This window comes from Microcaecilia unicolor, chromosome 1 (assembly GCF_901765095.1).
Source record: "Microcaecilia unicolor chromosome 1, aMicUni1.1, whole genome shotgun sequence".
Lineage (NCBI taxonomy): Eukaryota > Metazoa > Chordata > Amphibia > Gymnophiona > Siphonopidae > Microcaecilia > Microcaecilia unicolor.
Genome location: NC_044031.1, coordinates 485,945,263 through 485,961,602, shown reverse-complemented (window position 1 = coordinate 485,961,602; position 16,340 = coordinate 485,945,263). Strand labels below are relative to the sequence as shown.

General features: G+C 44.9%; 1 protein-coding gene across 2 annotated transcripts in view; it reads right to left on the bottom strand.

Annotated features, from left to right (window-relative positions):
- LOC115477376 (chloride channel protein C-like) overlaps positions 1-16,340 on the bottom strand; it is a 284,847-nt gene that overhangs the window by 110,077 nt on the left and 158,430 nt on the right. For both annotated transcript variants that reach the window (XM_030214217.1, XM_030214225.1), the window contains exon 11: positions 14,451-14,622. In XM_030214217.1, the coding sequence (XP_030070077.1) occupies positions 14,451-14,622 (172 nt within the window). The remainder of the gene's footprint in view (positions 1-14,450; positions 14,623-16,340) is intronic.

Genomic DNA, 16,340 nt, shown 5'->3' with positions numbered 1-16,340 from the left:
ACTACTAACGTGGAACCTTGCATCATGTAGATATAGTTCGGGTTCCTCTTTCCCACATGCATCACTTTGCACTTGCTCACATTAAACACCACCTGCCATTTGGATGCCCAGTCTCCCAGTCTCATAAGGCTGTCTTGCAATTTTTCACAATCCTCTTGAGATTTAACAACTTTGAATAACTTTGAGTCATCAGCAAATTTAATTACCTCACTAGTTATTCCCATATCTAGATCATTTATAAATATTTTAAAAAGCAGCGGTCCCAACACTGACCCCTGCGGAACCCCACTATCTGCCCTTCTCCATTGAGAGTACTGACCATTTAACCCTACTCTCTGCTTTCTATCTTTTAACCAGTTTTTAATCCACAATGGAACACTACCTCCTATCCCATGAATTTCCAATTTCCTCTGGAGTCTTTCATGGACTTTCCAATTTCCTCTGGAGCCTTTGACTCCCTTACTTAGTTGTTCTAGGTCGAGACTATCCAGGCTTTGGGGCTGTCTGGACTAGTGGCATAGCTACAGGGGACCACGGGGATCTGGACCCCCCCAAATGGCTCTGGAACCCCTGGTTTGGCTAGCAGGGGTTCCCAACCCCCGCCAGCTGAAGCACTTGTCCCTCGCCGGTCTCTCCACATTGCCTACCCTGCTCTTCTGAGTCGTGCCATGCACACTCGTTTTAGTGAAATTGAGCATGCGCACATGCTCAGTTTCATTAAAATGAGCTTGCATAGCACGACTGTGAACAGAGCAAGGCAGGCAATGTGAGACCAGCCCAGGACAAATGCTTCAGCTGACGGGGATTGGGGACCCCCACTAGCCAAGGTTCCATCATGCTGCGGCAGGGGGGTGGCAGTGGTGGGGGCAGGTCAAAATGTCCCGTCCCCCCCTACACACACACAATCTTTGGGCTCTGAACCCCCCCCCCCCATCAAGGTCTGGCTAATTGCTGCACCATCAAAGTTGAAGGAAGATTTCTTTCTAGAAATATTCCCACTGGAGGACCCAGACCTATATGTAAAGGACTAAACTGTCTAAACTTCAGTGACAATGTGAGTTAGAAAAGTTACATTATACCCAGAATCTAGGGGCTGCAGTAGATAAAGGCCTTGATGCAGAGGGGCTCATGATACCCCAGAACCTTTAAATAGCTTACCTGAGCGGAGCAGGGAGGAAACTCCTGGGAATTTCAAGAGGGCCCAAATAGAAGATGAATCCTTGAGAGAAGTCTGAGCTAAGATGCTAGCGATAGATGGGAAATTTGTAAACAACCAAGACCCCTCTAAGACAGGGCTCCCATATTTTATAATGAAGCATGATTTACTATATAGGTTAGCTAAGGGAGCTCTAAAAGAAGAAGAAGAATTAGATCAGTTATTAGTACCACACCCCCCTACTACTGGAGGAGTGGAGGAGTAGCCTAGTGGTTAGTGCAGTGGCCTTTGATCCTGGGGAGCTGAGTTCAATTCCCACTGCAGCTTTTTGTGACTCTGGGCAAGTCACCTAACCCTCCATTACCCCTGGTACAAAATAAGTATCTGAATATATGTAAACCGTTTTGAATGTAGTTGCAAAAACCTCAGAAAGGCGGTATATCAAGTCCCATTTCCCTTTCCCCCCTTTCCCTACTGTAAGGAAGTAACACAGCTGGCCCATAGTCATTAGTTAGCAGGCCACTTGGGGGAAGAGAAAACCCAGAAGTGCATCATGGCCCAATTTTTCTGTAAAAGTGCTGTAACTGTTCCGCCTGCCCCTCTTATGCCCATGCCTACCATCGAGATCCTGTTTGAAAGCATGGCCATGAATTTCATGGAGACATTAGAGTGAACCACACAAGGTAACAAGGTATATTCTGGTTATCCTGGATTACACAACCTGCTATCTAGAAAGCCACTACGTTATGCAATATGAAAACTGCCACAGTAGTGGATGCTCTGTGGGAGGTTTTTTTCATGAATGGGAATACCCATAGAGATCCTCATAGACCAGGGAATGCCCTTTGTGTCACTTGTCATGAAGTAAGCATGTATTTTGTTGAAAGTAAAAACACTTCAGACCTCTGTGCACCATCCCCCTGGTTCAGTGATTCAACCAAACCCTAAGTAGATGTTGAAGAAATCTGTTGCTAAGGATGGGAAGAATTGGGACACCATACTTCCCTAGGAGGTATTTGCCATCTGAGAGGTGTCCCAGTTTTCAGCAGGGTTTTCTCCATTCAAGTTACTATGTGTAAGGCAACAGGAGGATCATAGATGTTGTCAGAGAAACCTGGGAAGAAGAACCCAGTCCAGGCCCAAACCTGGTGAATTATGTTTTGTAATTGCAGAAACAACTGAAGAAAACAGGGGAGGTTGAAATGTCCTAGAGAATGTCAAAGTGGGAAAACCCAAGCATATAATTCAGCAATCCAAAGGGTCTTCCAGCATGCAGACAGGATTCCTGTACTCCTGCCTTCATCAGAAAGCAAGCTGCGGTTCAAATAGCAAAGACCATATGAAGTGGTTAAGAAAGCAGGATCAGCAAACTACAAGGTCGCTCAACCAAATAAACAGAAGAAGGCAAACATTTTCCACGTTAACTTACTGAACAAGTGGATATCCATGACCACGGTGCTGGTCCAAGAAGATGACTTTAGACTTAAGATTCCATCACAGTCTGAGCCCCTTCAAGTCCCATTTGGTTCCATCACAGTCTGAGCTCCTTCAAGTCCCATTTGGAGACCAGCAAGGCAGATTTAGAGCAACTGGTTCACCAGAATATTAATGTCTTTCCAGTATCCCAGGATGAATACATCTCATGTCCCATGGCATTATCACAGACCCTGGAATGGTGGTTCGACAATATCTGTCAGATTCTGGAGGCCCAGTGAGCTGTGGCTAAAAAAGTGAAAGAGATGCTTCACCTGGGTGTCATACATCATACTGATTCCTATGCCAAATGGGAGTATTCACTTCTGCACTGACTCTGGAAGGAAGGTTAATAAACAAACTCAATGGCAGTTATGCGGCCATGTACCTGGATGACATCATTACCTGCAGTAAAGACTGGAAGACCCATTTGATCCAGGTAGAAGCAGTCCTGTCCAGTCTGAGAGAGAGCTAAACTGACAGCAAACCCCTGGGATGACATGAAGTCCAATACCAGGGGTATTCCATTGGAAAAGGACAAGTGAGACTCCAGATCTTGAAGGTGGAGGTAATTACCCAAGTGCCTGTGCCTCAGTCCAAGAAGCAAGTTTGTGCATTCCTGGGACTAGTCGGTTATTACTAGTGGTTCATTCCAGGCTTCACTGAGAAGATGGAGCTGCTGACTCATCTTCTGCAGAAGAAGGCCCCAGATAAGGTTTGCTGGTCTTCTGAGCTGGATGTCACTTTCTGAAGATTAAGGGATGCCCTCTGCTCTCAGGCAGTCTTGATGAGTCCGGACTTCAATCAACCATTCGTGGTACAAAATGATGCATCTAATATGGTTCTTTGTGCAGTCCTGGCCCAAGAAATAGATGGGAAAGAATACTCCCTGGCTTTCATCAGTCAGAAATCGCTTCCTTGTGAGAAGAACTACCCTTTGAGAAGGAAGACTTAGCTGTAAAGTGAGTACTGAAAATATTCAAATACTATTTGCTGGGGTGTCTCTTTACCTAGGTAATGGAGCATGGGCCCCTCAAGAAATGTAAGGAGGGGTGACAAAAATTTCTTCAGGTATATAAGTGAAAGGAGAATGACTAAAAAGGGAATTGTGAGACTAAAAGATACTGTGAACCGCTATGTGGATAATGATGAAGAAAAAGCAAATTTGCTAAATAGATACTTTTGCTCTGTTTTCACAGAAGAAAATCCTGGAGAAGGACCGCGATGGACTGCAAAAAGTACAAATGAGATTGAAGTGGATAGAGCACCGTTCACGGAAGAGAATGTGTATCAACAGCTTGAAAAGGTAAAGGTGGATAAAGCCATGGGACCGGATGGGATCCACCCGAGGATATTGAGGGAGCTCAGAGAGGTTCTGGCGGGTCCTCTTAAAGATTTGTTTAACATATCCTTGCAGATGGGAGAGGTTCCGAAGGATTGGAGAACGGCGGAGGTGGTCCCTCTTCACAAGAGTGGTGATAGGGAAGAAGCTGGAAACTACAGGCCGGTAAGCCTCACTTCGGTTATTGGAAAAGTAATGGAAGCGATGCTGAAGGAAAGGATAGTGAATTTCCTGGAAGCCAATAAGTTGCAAGATCCAAGACAACATGGTTTTACCAAAGGGAAATCGTGCCAAACGAATCTCATTGAGTTCTTTGATTGGGAGACAGGAGAATTGAATCAGGGACGAGCTATGGACGTAATCTACTTAGATTTCAGCAAAGCTTTTGACACGGTTCCCCACAGGAGGCTCTTAAATAAACTGGAGGGGCTGAAGATAGGACCCAAAGTGGTGAACTGGATTAGGAACTGGTTGACGGACAGAAGCCAGAGGGTGGTGGTGAATGGAATTCGCTTGGAGGAGGGAAAGGTGAGTAGTGGTGTGCCTCAGGGATCGGTGCTGGGACCGATTCTGTTCAATATATTTGTGAGTGACATTGCTGAAGGGTTAGAAGGTAAAGTTTGCCTATTTGCGGATGATACTAAGATCTGCAACAGAGTGGACACCCGGGAGGTAATGGAAAACATGAAAAAGGATCTGAGGAAGCTAGAAGAATGGTCTAAGGTTTGGCAATTAAAATTCAATGTGAAGAAATGCAAAATGATGCACTTAGGGAATAGAAACCCTCGGGAGATGTATGTGTTAGGCAGGGAGAATCTGATAGGTACGGACGGGGAGAGGGATCTTGGGGTGATAGTATCTGAGGATCTGAAGGCGACGAAACAGTGTGACAAGGCGGTGGCCGTAGCTAGAAGGTTGTTAGGCTGTAGAGGTGTGACCAGCAGAAGAAAGGAGGTATTGATGCCCCTGTATAAGTCGTTGGTGAGGCCCCACCTAGAGTATTGTGTTCAGTTTTGGAGGCCGTACCTTGCGAAGGATGTAAAAAGAATTGAAGCGGTGCAAAGAAAATCTACGAGAATGGTAAGGGATTTGCGTTACAAGACGTATGAGGAGAGACTTGATGACCTGAACATGTCTACTCTGGAAGAAAGGAGAAACAGGGGTGATATGATACAGACGTTCAAATATTTGAAAAGTATTAATCCGCAAACGAACCTTTTCCGGAGGTGCGAAGGCGGTAGAATGAGAGGACATGAAATGAGATTAAAGGGAGGCAGACTCAAGAAAAATGTCAGGAAGTATTTTTTCACGGAGAGAGTAGTGGATGCTTGGAATGCCCTCCCGTGGGAGATGGTGGAAATGAAAACGGTAACAGAATTCAAACACGCGTGGGATAAACATAAAGGAATCCTGTTCAGAAGGAATGGATCCTAAGGAGCTTAGCCGAGATTGGGTGGCAGAGCCAGTGGCGGGAGGCGGGGATAGTGCTGGGCAGACTTATACAGTCTGTGCCCTGAAGAAGACAGGTACAAATCAAAGTAGGGTATACACAAAAAGTAGCATATATGAGTTTGTCTTGTTGGGCAGACTGGATGGACCATGCAGGTCTTTTTCTGCCGTCATTTACTATGTTACTATGTTACAGACTGTTCATAAGGATTAACCCTTTATTCAGACAGTGAACATTTCTCTAGTTGTATCAGCATACATCCAATTTGAGTGAATCCTGAGGAAGGCCCTTGTTGGCCAAAACACAGCTCGTGTCGAGCCCTGTATGTTCAATAAAGTGGAATTTTTTACATCATCTGCTGTCCCCCCCCCCCTTTTTTTTTTCCATCGCCCTTGTTGTGACTGTTTTGTTAAAAATGGGACTTAGACATTTATGCAACATGAACATCTAAGTGCTGGTTTCTCCTTAATTCTGTAAAAGTCGCCAAATATTGTGTGCCACAATTTGGGCATGTGCCCAATTTGCATTCGCAATTTAATTAAATAAAAAGTTAATTACCACCAATAATTGGCTTTTTAACAAGCAATTATTGATACTAATTAAATTTAGTTGAGCTTTACATGCGTAAATTTAGGTGCAGGATCCATGCCTAAACTTTATGCGTAATTTGAAAAGGGGGCACAGAAATGGGAGCGTCATGGGCAGAACAGGGGCGTTCCTAAAATTAACATGAGTTGTTATAGAATAATGGGGATACACATCTGATGTAGGTGCGTACATTCACCCCATGTTTCAGTTGGTGCAAATGGTTGCATCTAAAGTTAGGCGCAATTCCTGGGTGTAAGTGCTATTCTATAAACCGCACCCAACTTTAAGTGTGACTAATAGAATAGCTCCTTTTTGGCGCCATATTTAGAATCTCACCCTTTATGTGCACCTAAAACATGGATGGCACTTCTAAAATAAGCACCTTTACTATGACTTCAAGAAAAAATTGTCTGTTGTAAAGCAGATCATGAGGCAGGTAGCCAGGGGAAAGAAAGAAAGTGAACAAAAGCCTCTCCCGTGTTTTGTTCTATTTGTCCAGTACAGTATGCTACTTATATAGCATTTAAATTCTTGCAGTTCAAACAAATATCTTCTTTTCTTTTTTTTTTTTTTGGTTTAACATGCAATCAAGAATAGTAATCCCTCTTTTGGTATAATTTATCAATTATATTAGCATCACTTAGGAAGTTGCACTGATAAAAACAGTACATCGAGCCCTCTAATTACCATGGCTGTCCTTTGGGAAAGAAAATATTTATACTGGCTGTTGCCAAATGAAAGGTTGCTAGAACAAGCCAAGATAAACAACTGTGAGCACTTTTTTAACCTATTGTACAAATAGGACAACTATGCACATTATATGGTTTCAGGGCAGGACGTTTTAACTGTATTTTAGCATTGCCATGTCCAAGGTCTCCCTGCCTTCCCTTAACCAGAACAAAAGATATTCTTTTTTCCTGAAGCAATGGTGATATTTACTTTGGAGAAGAGCAATAGCTAACCACAGACGTGTTACACCCTGCCACCTAGAGGAATGCAAGCTTTACTGCAGTCGGAATCATCCCGTGCATCAAATCTATTACTGATGCCATAAGCGATCACCCCCCTTAGATGACATTTCACCAGAGGGTGCTCATTGTTCTTTGGTGTTGTTCATACTAAAGAAAACTGCAGTTTTTGCCTTTCCTTCATTATTGTCAATGCACAACAGTGTTAAAGACTGAACTGAAGGTGGCAGGGGTTAGGAAAACAGAACTGATATGCTGAAAACATTTGATTCTGTTAGTCTTCATGACAAAGGGGGGAATTCAGTACAGGTCACCCAAAGTTGGGTGTGCAAGTTTGGGTGTGGATTTTAGATCCGCATGCAAAGTAATTGGCTAAATTGGTGTTAACAAGCACTTAAGTGTTACCACACGGAAAGCAATGAGCACAAGTGCTCGTAATCTAAGTAAAAAAAAGTTAAAGATTTGCAAACCCTGATGTTTGAGGAAAATTTGGATATTGTTGCTATTACTGACACATGGTTCAATGATTCCCATGAATGGGATGTGACCCTACTGAGCTATAGTCTTTTTAGGAAGCATGGGAAGGGCCGAAGTGGTGGGAGTGGTGTTGTATGCGAGAAACAGTATCAGAGCAGCTCAGTGGCGTACCAAGGTGGGGCGGTGGGGGCGGTCCGCCCCGGGTGTCAGTGGGTGGGGGGATGATCTGCTGGCGCAGGTGCCAAAGGAGCCAACTTTTCAAAATTATTGGGGGTGCTAAGCCCAATGGAAATGACCCCTCCCCGGACGCATACAAGGAATTTTCTCAATATTGGGGGTGCTCTAGCACCCACAGCACCCACAGAGTCGGCCCCAATGGCAGGCGCTGCAGTCAGCACTCATTTCCTGCAAGAAAAAGCAAGCGGCATGGCAGGCAGCGCCTCGCGCCTGCCCTGCTTGTAAATGAAGTAAATCTCCTCGTTGTCGACTCATCGGGCCGTCCCTCACTGGGTCCCGCCCTCGCAGAGGGCGGGACCCAGTGAGGGAAGGCCCGACGAGTCGACGACGAGGAGATTTACTTCATTCGTTTACAAGCAGGGCACTGGGCAGACGTGAGGCGTGGCCACGGGACAACTGTGAAGGAAGGGCCTGAAGTTGATGGCAAGAAGAGAACGGTGTGGGGAGACCTTCTGGGAAGCGCCGTCGTTGTCGGGGCTCTGAGGCAGCTGCTAGGCTCGTGCGCTGTGCGGATGGCTCCCCTCGGTTTCAGATGGGAGAGGGAAGGAGTTTCAGATAGGAGAGGGAGGAAAAGAGTTTCAGATGGGAGAGGGAAGGAGTTTCAGATGGGAGGGGGGGTTTCAGATGGGAGAGGGAAGGAGTTTCAGATGAGAGAGGGAGGAAAGGAATTTCAGATGGGAGCGAGAAGGAGTTTCAGATGGGAGAGGGAGGGAAGGAGTTTCAGATGGGGGGGGGGGATTCAGGTGGGAGAGGGAAGGAGTTTGCTGGACATTGCTGCATGGATGTCCAACCACCACCTGAAACTGAACATGTCCAAGACCGAGCTTATCGTCTTTCCACCAAAACCCACTTCTCCTCTTCCTCCACTCTCTATCTCAGTTGATGGCACCCTCATCCTCCCCGTTTCATCTGCCCACAACCTCGGAGTCATCTTCGACTCCTCCCTCTCCTTCTCTGCGCATATCCAGCAGATAGCCAAGACCTGTCGCTTCTTTCTCTTTAACATCAGCAAAATTCACCCTTTCCTCTCTGAGCACACCACCTGTACTCTCGTCCATGCTCTCATTACCACTCACCTTGACTACTGCAACCTACTCCTTACTGGCCTCCCACTTAGCTATCTATCTCCCCTTCAATCTGTTCAGAACTCTGCTGCACGTCTTATATTCCGCCTGAACTGATATACTCATATCACCCCTCTTCTCAGGTCACTTCACTGGCTTCCAATCAGATACCGCACACAGTTCAAGCTTCTCCTTCTTACCTACAAATGCACTCAGTCTGCAGCCCCTCATTACCTCTCTACCCTCATTTCCCCTTACGTTCCCGCCCGTAACCTCCACTCACAGGACAAATCCCTCCTCTCAGTACCCTTCTCCACCACCGCCAACTCCAGGCTCCGCTCATTCTGCCTCGCCTCACCCTATGCTTGGAATAAACTTCCTGAGCTCTTACGCCAAGCCCCCTCCCTACCCATCTTCAAATCCTTGCTCAAAGCCCACCTCTTCAATGTTGCTTTCGGCACCTAACCTTTATACCTTTCAGGAACTCTAGACTGCCCCTATTTGACTGACTATACATTTGTCCTTTAGATTGTAAGCTCCTTTGAGCAGGGACTGTCCTTCTATGTTAAATTGTACAGCGCTGCGTAACCCTAGTAGCACTTTAGAAATGTCAAGTAGTAGTAGTAGTTTCAGATGGGAGAGGGAGGAAAGGAGTTTCAGATTGGGGGGGTTCAGATGGGAGGCGGGGTTCAGTGGAGCTGAAACTGGGGGCTGAAAAGGGGGGGCATGTGGGAGATGTGGGCTGGGGCTATAACTAGGGGCAGGTGGGATAAGGGGGCTGAAACTGGGGGCTGAAAAAGGGGCAGAGAGAGAGAGGGGACAGATCCTGGATGGATGGATGGATGGATGGATGGATGGATGGATGGATGGATGGATGGATAGATTGGGGGGGAGAGGGAGGGCAAATGGTGGATTGAAGTGAGGGAGAGAGAGGGCAGACTGTGGATGGATGGATGGATGGATGGATGGATGGATTGGGGGGGAGAGGGAGGGCAAATGGTGGATTGAAAGGGCAGACAGTGGATGGAAGGGATAGAAAGGGCAGACAGTGAATGGAAGGGGGAGAGAGAGAGGGCAGACAGGGGCAGATGGTGGATGGAAGGGGCAGAAATAGAGGGCAGATGTGCATGGAAGGGGCAGGGAGAGAGGGCAGACACTGGATGGCAGAGAGAGACCGAAGACAGATGCTGGCTGGAAGGAAGACAGTGAAAAGAAGATGAGGAAAGCAGAAGCCAGAGACAACAAACTGTAAATAAAACATATATATATATATATATTTTTGCTTTAGGATAAAGTAGTATTGTAGCTGTGTTAATAAATGTTTATAATAGAACATGTAAATAAGGTAATCTTTTTATTGGACTAATTTTAATAAATTTTGACTAACTTTCGGAGAGCAAAATCCCCTTCCTCAGGTCAGGATAGGACACTGTAACAGCACTATACTGTATTGACCTGAGGAAGAAGGTTTTGGCCTCTGACAGCTAAATGTATTAGTCCAATAAAATGATATTTTATTTTCTATATTTGTTTTATTTCTATTTGTTAATTTGTAAAGTGGTAATTGGTATTTGTTAGTTTTTTCAAATTTACATCTGCTGTCTTTATATTTTGCATAGTACTAGGGGACATTTTCTGTTTCTGTGGTGTTGCATTGCAGGCAGAGTCTGGCATCTTGGGGGTTCAGTTTAATTTTTCTCTAAATAGAAAGTTTATGATTACTTATTCTATAGTGGATTAGGGTGTATCTGTGTTTGTGAAAAAGACATGGCTTTCAGTTGGCATTGACTGTGCAGGATCTACGATCTGTACTATTCTGTCTGGTTTTGTTTTACAATAGGTGAATTGATGTTCTGGTGCTCACTGTAGTGTTTAAGATGCTTTCCTTTTCCTTGTGTGACTCGTAGAAATGACTGCTTATGGTATGGTAGAATTGCTCTATAGGTCCTGAGTGTTTTGCATCCTCGGTATGCCTAGTACTGGATTTTGGAGGGGGGGTGTTAAAAAATGACCGACCCCGGGTGTCAACTACCCTAGGTACGCCACTGGAGCAGCTGAAATGCAGGGAACCTGGTGAAAGGAGGAAGCTATATGGATCGTCCTGGAAAGAGAAGATGTAACCTGTATCTACACGAGTGTTATCTACAGGCCTCTGGCACAAATGGAGAAGCTGGACAAGGATCTGATAGAAGATATCCATAAGCTTGGTATGAAAGGGGAAGTGCTACTCATGGGAGATTTCAACTTGCCTGATGTAGATTGGAATGTCCCACTGACAGAACTGGAGAGAAGTAGAGAAACTGTAGATGCCTGTCAAAGTAGACACTGGCTCTAGTGCTCACAAATGGAGGAAGTGTTTCTAGTGTCTGGGTGGGTGCCCACCTAAGCAATAGTGATCATCACACAATATGGTTTGATATAAGAGCAAAAGTGGAGTGTAGATGCACAAAATTCAAGTACTGGATTTCAGATATTGATTTTGGTAAAATGGGGTAATACCTGAAGGAGGAGGTGATGGCATAGCCAGGCATAGGTGAAGTGGAAGTAAAGTGGTCCAAGCTGAAATCTCCAAACAAGTGGCTGAAAAAATAAGGGCAAAAGAAGCTTTATTCCAGAAGTACAGAAGAATGCAACAAGAGGATCACGGAAAAGATTACCGGATTAAACTCAAAGAAGTGAAGAGGGAAATACGGCTAGTGAAAGCGCAGGCAGAGGAAGAAAATGGCTAACGACGTAAAGAGAGGTGAAAGACCTTTTTCAGATAAATTGGGGAAAGGAGAAAAGATAGAAATGGTATTGCAAGACTGAAAAATGCTGAGAATGGCAATGTGGAAAGTTATGAGGATAAAGCGAATCTGCTGAACAAATACTTCTGTTCGGTGTTCACAGAAGAAAAACCTGGAGAAGGACCATGGTTGGCTGCCGAGGGTGCATATGGGAATGGAGTGGACATTGCACCGTTCACAGAAGAAAGCATTTATAAACAGCTTGAAAATCTGAAAGTTGACAAAGCCATGGAGCCGGATGGGATGCATCCTAGGATACTGAGGGACCTCAGAAAAGTCCTGGCAGGACCTCTTAAGGATTTATTTAATAGATATTTAGAGACAGGAGAGGTTCCATGGGATTGGAGATGAGCTGATGTGATCCCTCTTCACAAAATCGAGACAAGGAAGAAGTGGGAAAATACAGGCCGGTAAGCCTCATGTAGGTGGAAGGAAAAATAATGGAGTCACTGTTGAAGGAAAATATAGTTAACTTTCTAGAAGCCAACGGTTACATAATTCGAGGCAACATAGCTTTACCGAAGGAAAATCCTGCCGAACAAATCCGATTGACTTCGTGACTAAAGAACTGGATAAAGGACATAAGCTAGATGTAATCTACTTGGATTTCAGCAAAGCCTTTGATATGTTCTCTCACAGAAGACTCATGAATAAACTGAGAGAGCTGAACTTGGGACCCAAAGGTGCCGATGAACTGGATTGGAAACTGGTGACTGACAGGCAGCAGAGGGTGGTGATAGATGGAATATGCTTGGAGGAAAGGAAGGTGAGCAGTGGAGTGCCTCAGGAGTTGGTGCTGGGGCTGATTCTGTTTAATATATTTGTGAGAGACATTGCTGAAGGGTTAAAAGGAAAAGTTTGCCTTTTTGCAGATGACATGAAGGTAGCCAATAGAGTGGATTCTCTGGAGGAAGTAGAAATCATGAGAAGAGATCTCCAAAAATTAGAAGAATGGTCAAAGGTCTGGCAATTAAAATAATAAGCACAGTGTCCTAAAGCTAATATCTCAACAATATCCTAAATAAATAAATGAATAATTAAATAAATAATTAAATCAATCATAATGGTGAAAAGGAAATGTGCTCAGTTCATATGTATTCAAACCATTACAACCTCAGCAGGTGACTGGTTGAACCAGAGGAACCATCATTGCACACTTGACGTTCCTTCAAATGTATACACATACACCCATCGCCTCTCTGGACGTATTGTTTAATCAACCAAGTTGGGAGTACAGTTTGTTTAGAGTTTATTTTCCAGATTTTGTAGTATTAGTTAAAATGTAATGCCAAGAAATGCAGAGTGATGCACTTGGGGGTGCAGAAATCCAAAACAGGTTTCAAGAAGATCTTTAGAGGACAGATTACTATATGGAATTCCTAGCATTCCTAGTATTCCTATAGTTCATTCAAGAACCTTGAAGTGATTTTGTGCAGTTCTGCTAATTTCTGCTTTGGAACTTTGCATTTTGTGGAAGACTGGACTGTGAACACTTACAGACTGCTTCCTGAGATTGTTGTACCCTTTTTGTATTGTAACTTGCTTATTTCTGTCTTCAGTAAAATTATTTTCTTGTTTGAGTCAGTATGAACAGTCTTTTTTAAAGGACTGGGGGCCACAGACCTATTGATTCCCCACCTCAAAAACATTCCTGGTGGGCCCTAGACTACCCAAACCTCCTTGCTGCCACTTTTCCATGGTCCAAGAACTAGAGGTCTGGCCATCCTGGGTTAGAGCACCCTTGAACCTGGCACCCAACCCGGAGATGCCTTCATCCAGAGACCCACCATACCACATTACCCCCCCCCCCCGAAAAATAATGCTTACCTGGTCCAGAGAAGTGTCCAGTAAAGTCCTTCTCCTCACACCGCCATCTTGGAAAATGGTGACAGCTGACCTCTAAGAGAGTGTGTTCCAATAAGGAAGGCAATCCCTTATTCAGCAGGCTAGCCCCTATCTGTGCGTACTGATGCAGCACTAGAGATTGGTTGCTATCATTTTTCAAGATGACGATAGAAAAAGAGTGCATTACCAGATGCTTTCTGGACCAGGTAAGTATTAGTAAAGGGGGGGGGGGAGGGGTGGAGCTCTACAGCATGAAAGCTCTGTGGTTGAGGGCCTCCCTACACAAGATGCCCAGTCTTGAGGGTGCTCTGGACAAGATAGTCTCAAGAGTGAGGTGGTTACAGGGCCAGCTTGGGCCATGAGTTCACTAAGATAAAGGGCTGCACATCAGACCCTAAAGCTCCCACATAGGATCTTTACTTCAGTCCTTAGCTGAAGTAAATATTCTAGTCTGCAGGGGAAGTAGATAGCTACTTCAAAATTTAACATGGTTTTTACATTGGAAGCAGATCCTGATTCAGTGGGTTTGCATGCCGACATTGATTTTAGCATGATTTTTATGCACTAAAACGCTTATTGCTCCAGAAGTAACGTTAGTGTGAGAAAATCAAACGTAAATAGCAGCACTAAAGGATAATGCAGGTTATTACACTGGGCCCTTAGGGTCTTACAGTATGTCTAGCCTCCATCCCACAATCTGGGCTCCAGACACTTTAACGAGTTTCAAGATAATACCCTTTAGAGATATTATCTTGGGTATTGCAGGAAATACCCTGCACAAAAGAGTATTTCTTTACACTCCTGAAAAAAAAGAATGCAGTTTTTTCTCAAATGCTGAGGGGGTCTTTTACTAAAGATTAGCTCGAGTTATCAGCAGCAGGGCCCATGGGAATAAAATGGGTCCTGCTGCAGATAACTCAAGTTAACCTTTAGTAAATGACCCCCTAAATTTCCTAATGTCACACATTGACCTATTTTTTTTTACCTTTAAATGTTGTAGAGGTAGCTACAGTCATAGAGATACTTTCAGTTCATATCCCTGTTCAGATAATTTGAAGTTTTACCATGATAACGGTGAGAGAGATGGTAAGTCTGGACACTCCACTGAAAAATGAGGCAGCTCCTATTGCAGCAAAGAGTCCTGGATCAATCCAAGAAGCAATCCCTTCCTCTTGCACGCCAAACATGGACACCAGCAGCAGACCAATTATCCTGCCATATAAAGCTCCGGTGTACCTGCAGACAAAAGATTCTGATCAGCACTTTATGCATCTATTCATCTGACCACCACCTGACCAAACAAGGCTTTATCAGATGAGCTTTTAAGATCCGAATAAGCTCACATACAGTAACTTGTGGTTTGTCAGGAAATAAGTACTGGTTCAGTTCAAAATTGAGGGTGCCTCTGTTTAGCCCAGGTCTACTGGGGTGGTGGTCTGTGCTTGCCAACACAAGTGGAAATTCTGGACAGGGAGAGGCACAGTGCTTGGAGAAGAGATGGCTGAGGGGAGACATGATAGAGGTATATAAAATAATGAGTGGAGTGGAACAGGTGGATGTGAAGCGTCTGTTCACGCTTTCCAAAAATACTAGGACTAGGGGGCATGCGATGAAACTACAGTGCAGTAAATTTAAAACAAATCGGAGAAAATCTTTCTTCACCCAACGCGTAATTAAACTCTGGAATTCGTTGCCGGAGAACGTGGTGAAGGCGGTTAGCTTGGCAGAGTTTAAAAGGGGGTTAGACGGTTTCCTAAAGGACAAGTCCATAAACTGCTACTAAATGGACTTGGGGAAAAATCCACAATTCCGGGAATAACATGTATAGAATGTTTGTACGTTTGGGAAGCTTGCCAGGTGCCCTTGGCCTGGATTGGCCGCTGTCGTGGACAGGATGCTGGGCTCGATGGACCCTTGGTCTTTTCCCAGTGTGGCATTACTTATGTACTTATGTGTGCTTTTAAATTTTTTTTAAAAATCACTTTTATTATGGTAAAATCCCCAGTTTAAAAGTGCACACAAACAAAAAAAATGCATTTAAAGAAATCAATCTATGATTAACTTGAATGGGGTTTTTTACTATCAATTATAGCATGTTATCTGAAGCAGAGGAATAAAACGGGCCCTGTGATAGATAGCATGTGCTGAGTAAGGGCTGACTAAGAAATAATAAATCTAAATCTAAATTAAGACCCCCCAAAGTCTTCTTTTAAAGTCTCTTTTCAAGAAAACAGAAAAACAGTTCCTTCTTATGTAGTCAGTTAAACCAGTAGTTTTCAAATCCATCCTCGGGAACCACCTGGCTAATCAGGTTTTCAGGATATCCACAATAAATATGCATCTATTAGCATGCATTTCCTCTACTGCAGGCAAATGTCTCTCATGCATATTCATTGTACATATCCTGAAAACCTGACTGGCCAGGTGATCCCTAAAGACTGAGTTGAAACCACTGAGTTAAACAACCTCTTGCACCTTCCTAGACTATTTCCTCAAGGAACAAGATCTTCTCCTTTCTACAGGTCCCAGGCTGGGTACCCTAGAATCCTGGTTTGGTTTCTGAAATAGCGCTCAGTGGCGTACCAAGGGGGGGGGGCGGGGGGGGGCGGTCCACCACGGGTGCATGCCGCTGGGGGGGGGGTGCCGCGCGCCTGTCGGCTCCGCTTGTTCCGTGCACCCTCTGCCCCGGGCAGAGGGAGCATGGAACAAGCGAAGCCGACAGGCGTGCAGCACCCCCCCCCCCCAAGCAGGTAAAAATGCACCCAGGGGGGAGATGTCCTTTCGCCGGGGAGGAGTGTCCTTTCACCGGGGGTGGGGGGGTCGCGCTGCACCCAGGGGGACGCAGCACCCGGGGGTGCATCGGCGATCTGCCCCAGGTGTCAGCCACCCTAGGAATGCCACTGATAGCGCTCACAGTATACACTCTCCAAAACAAAGTTTCTCTGATACTTGGT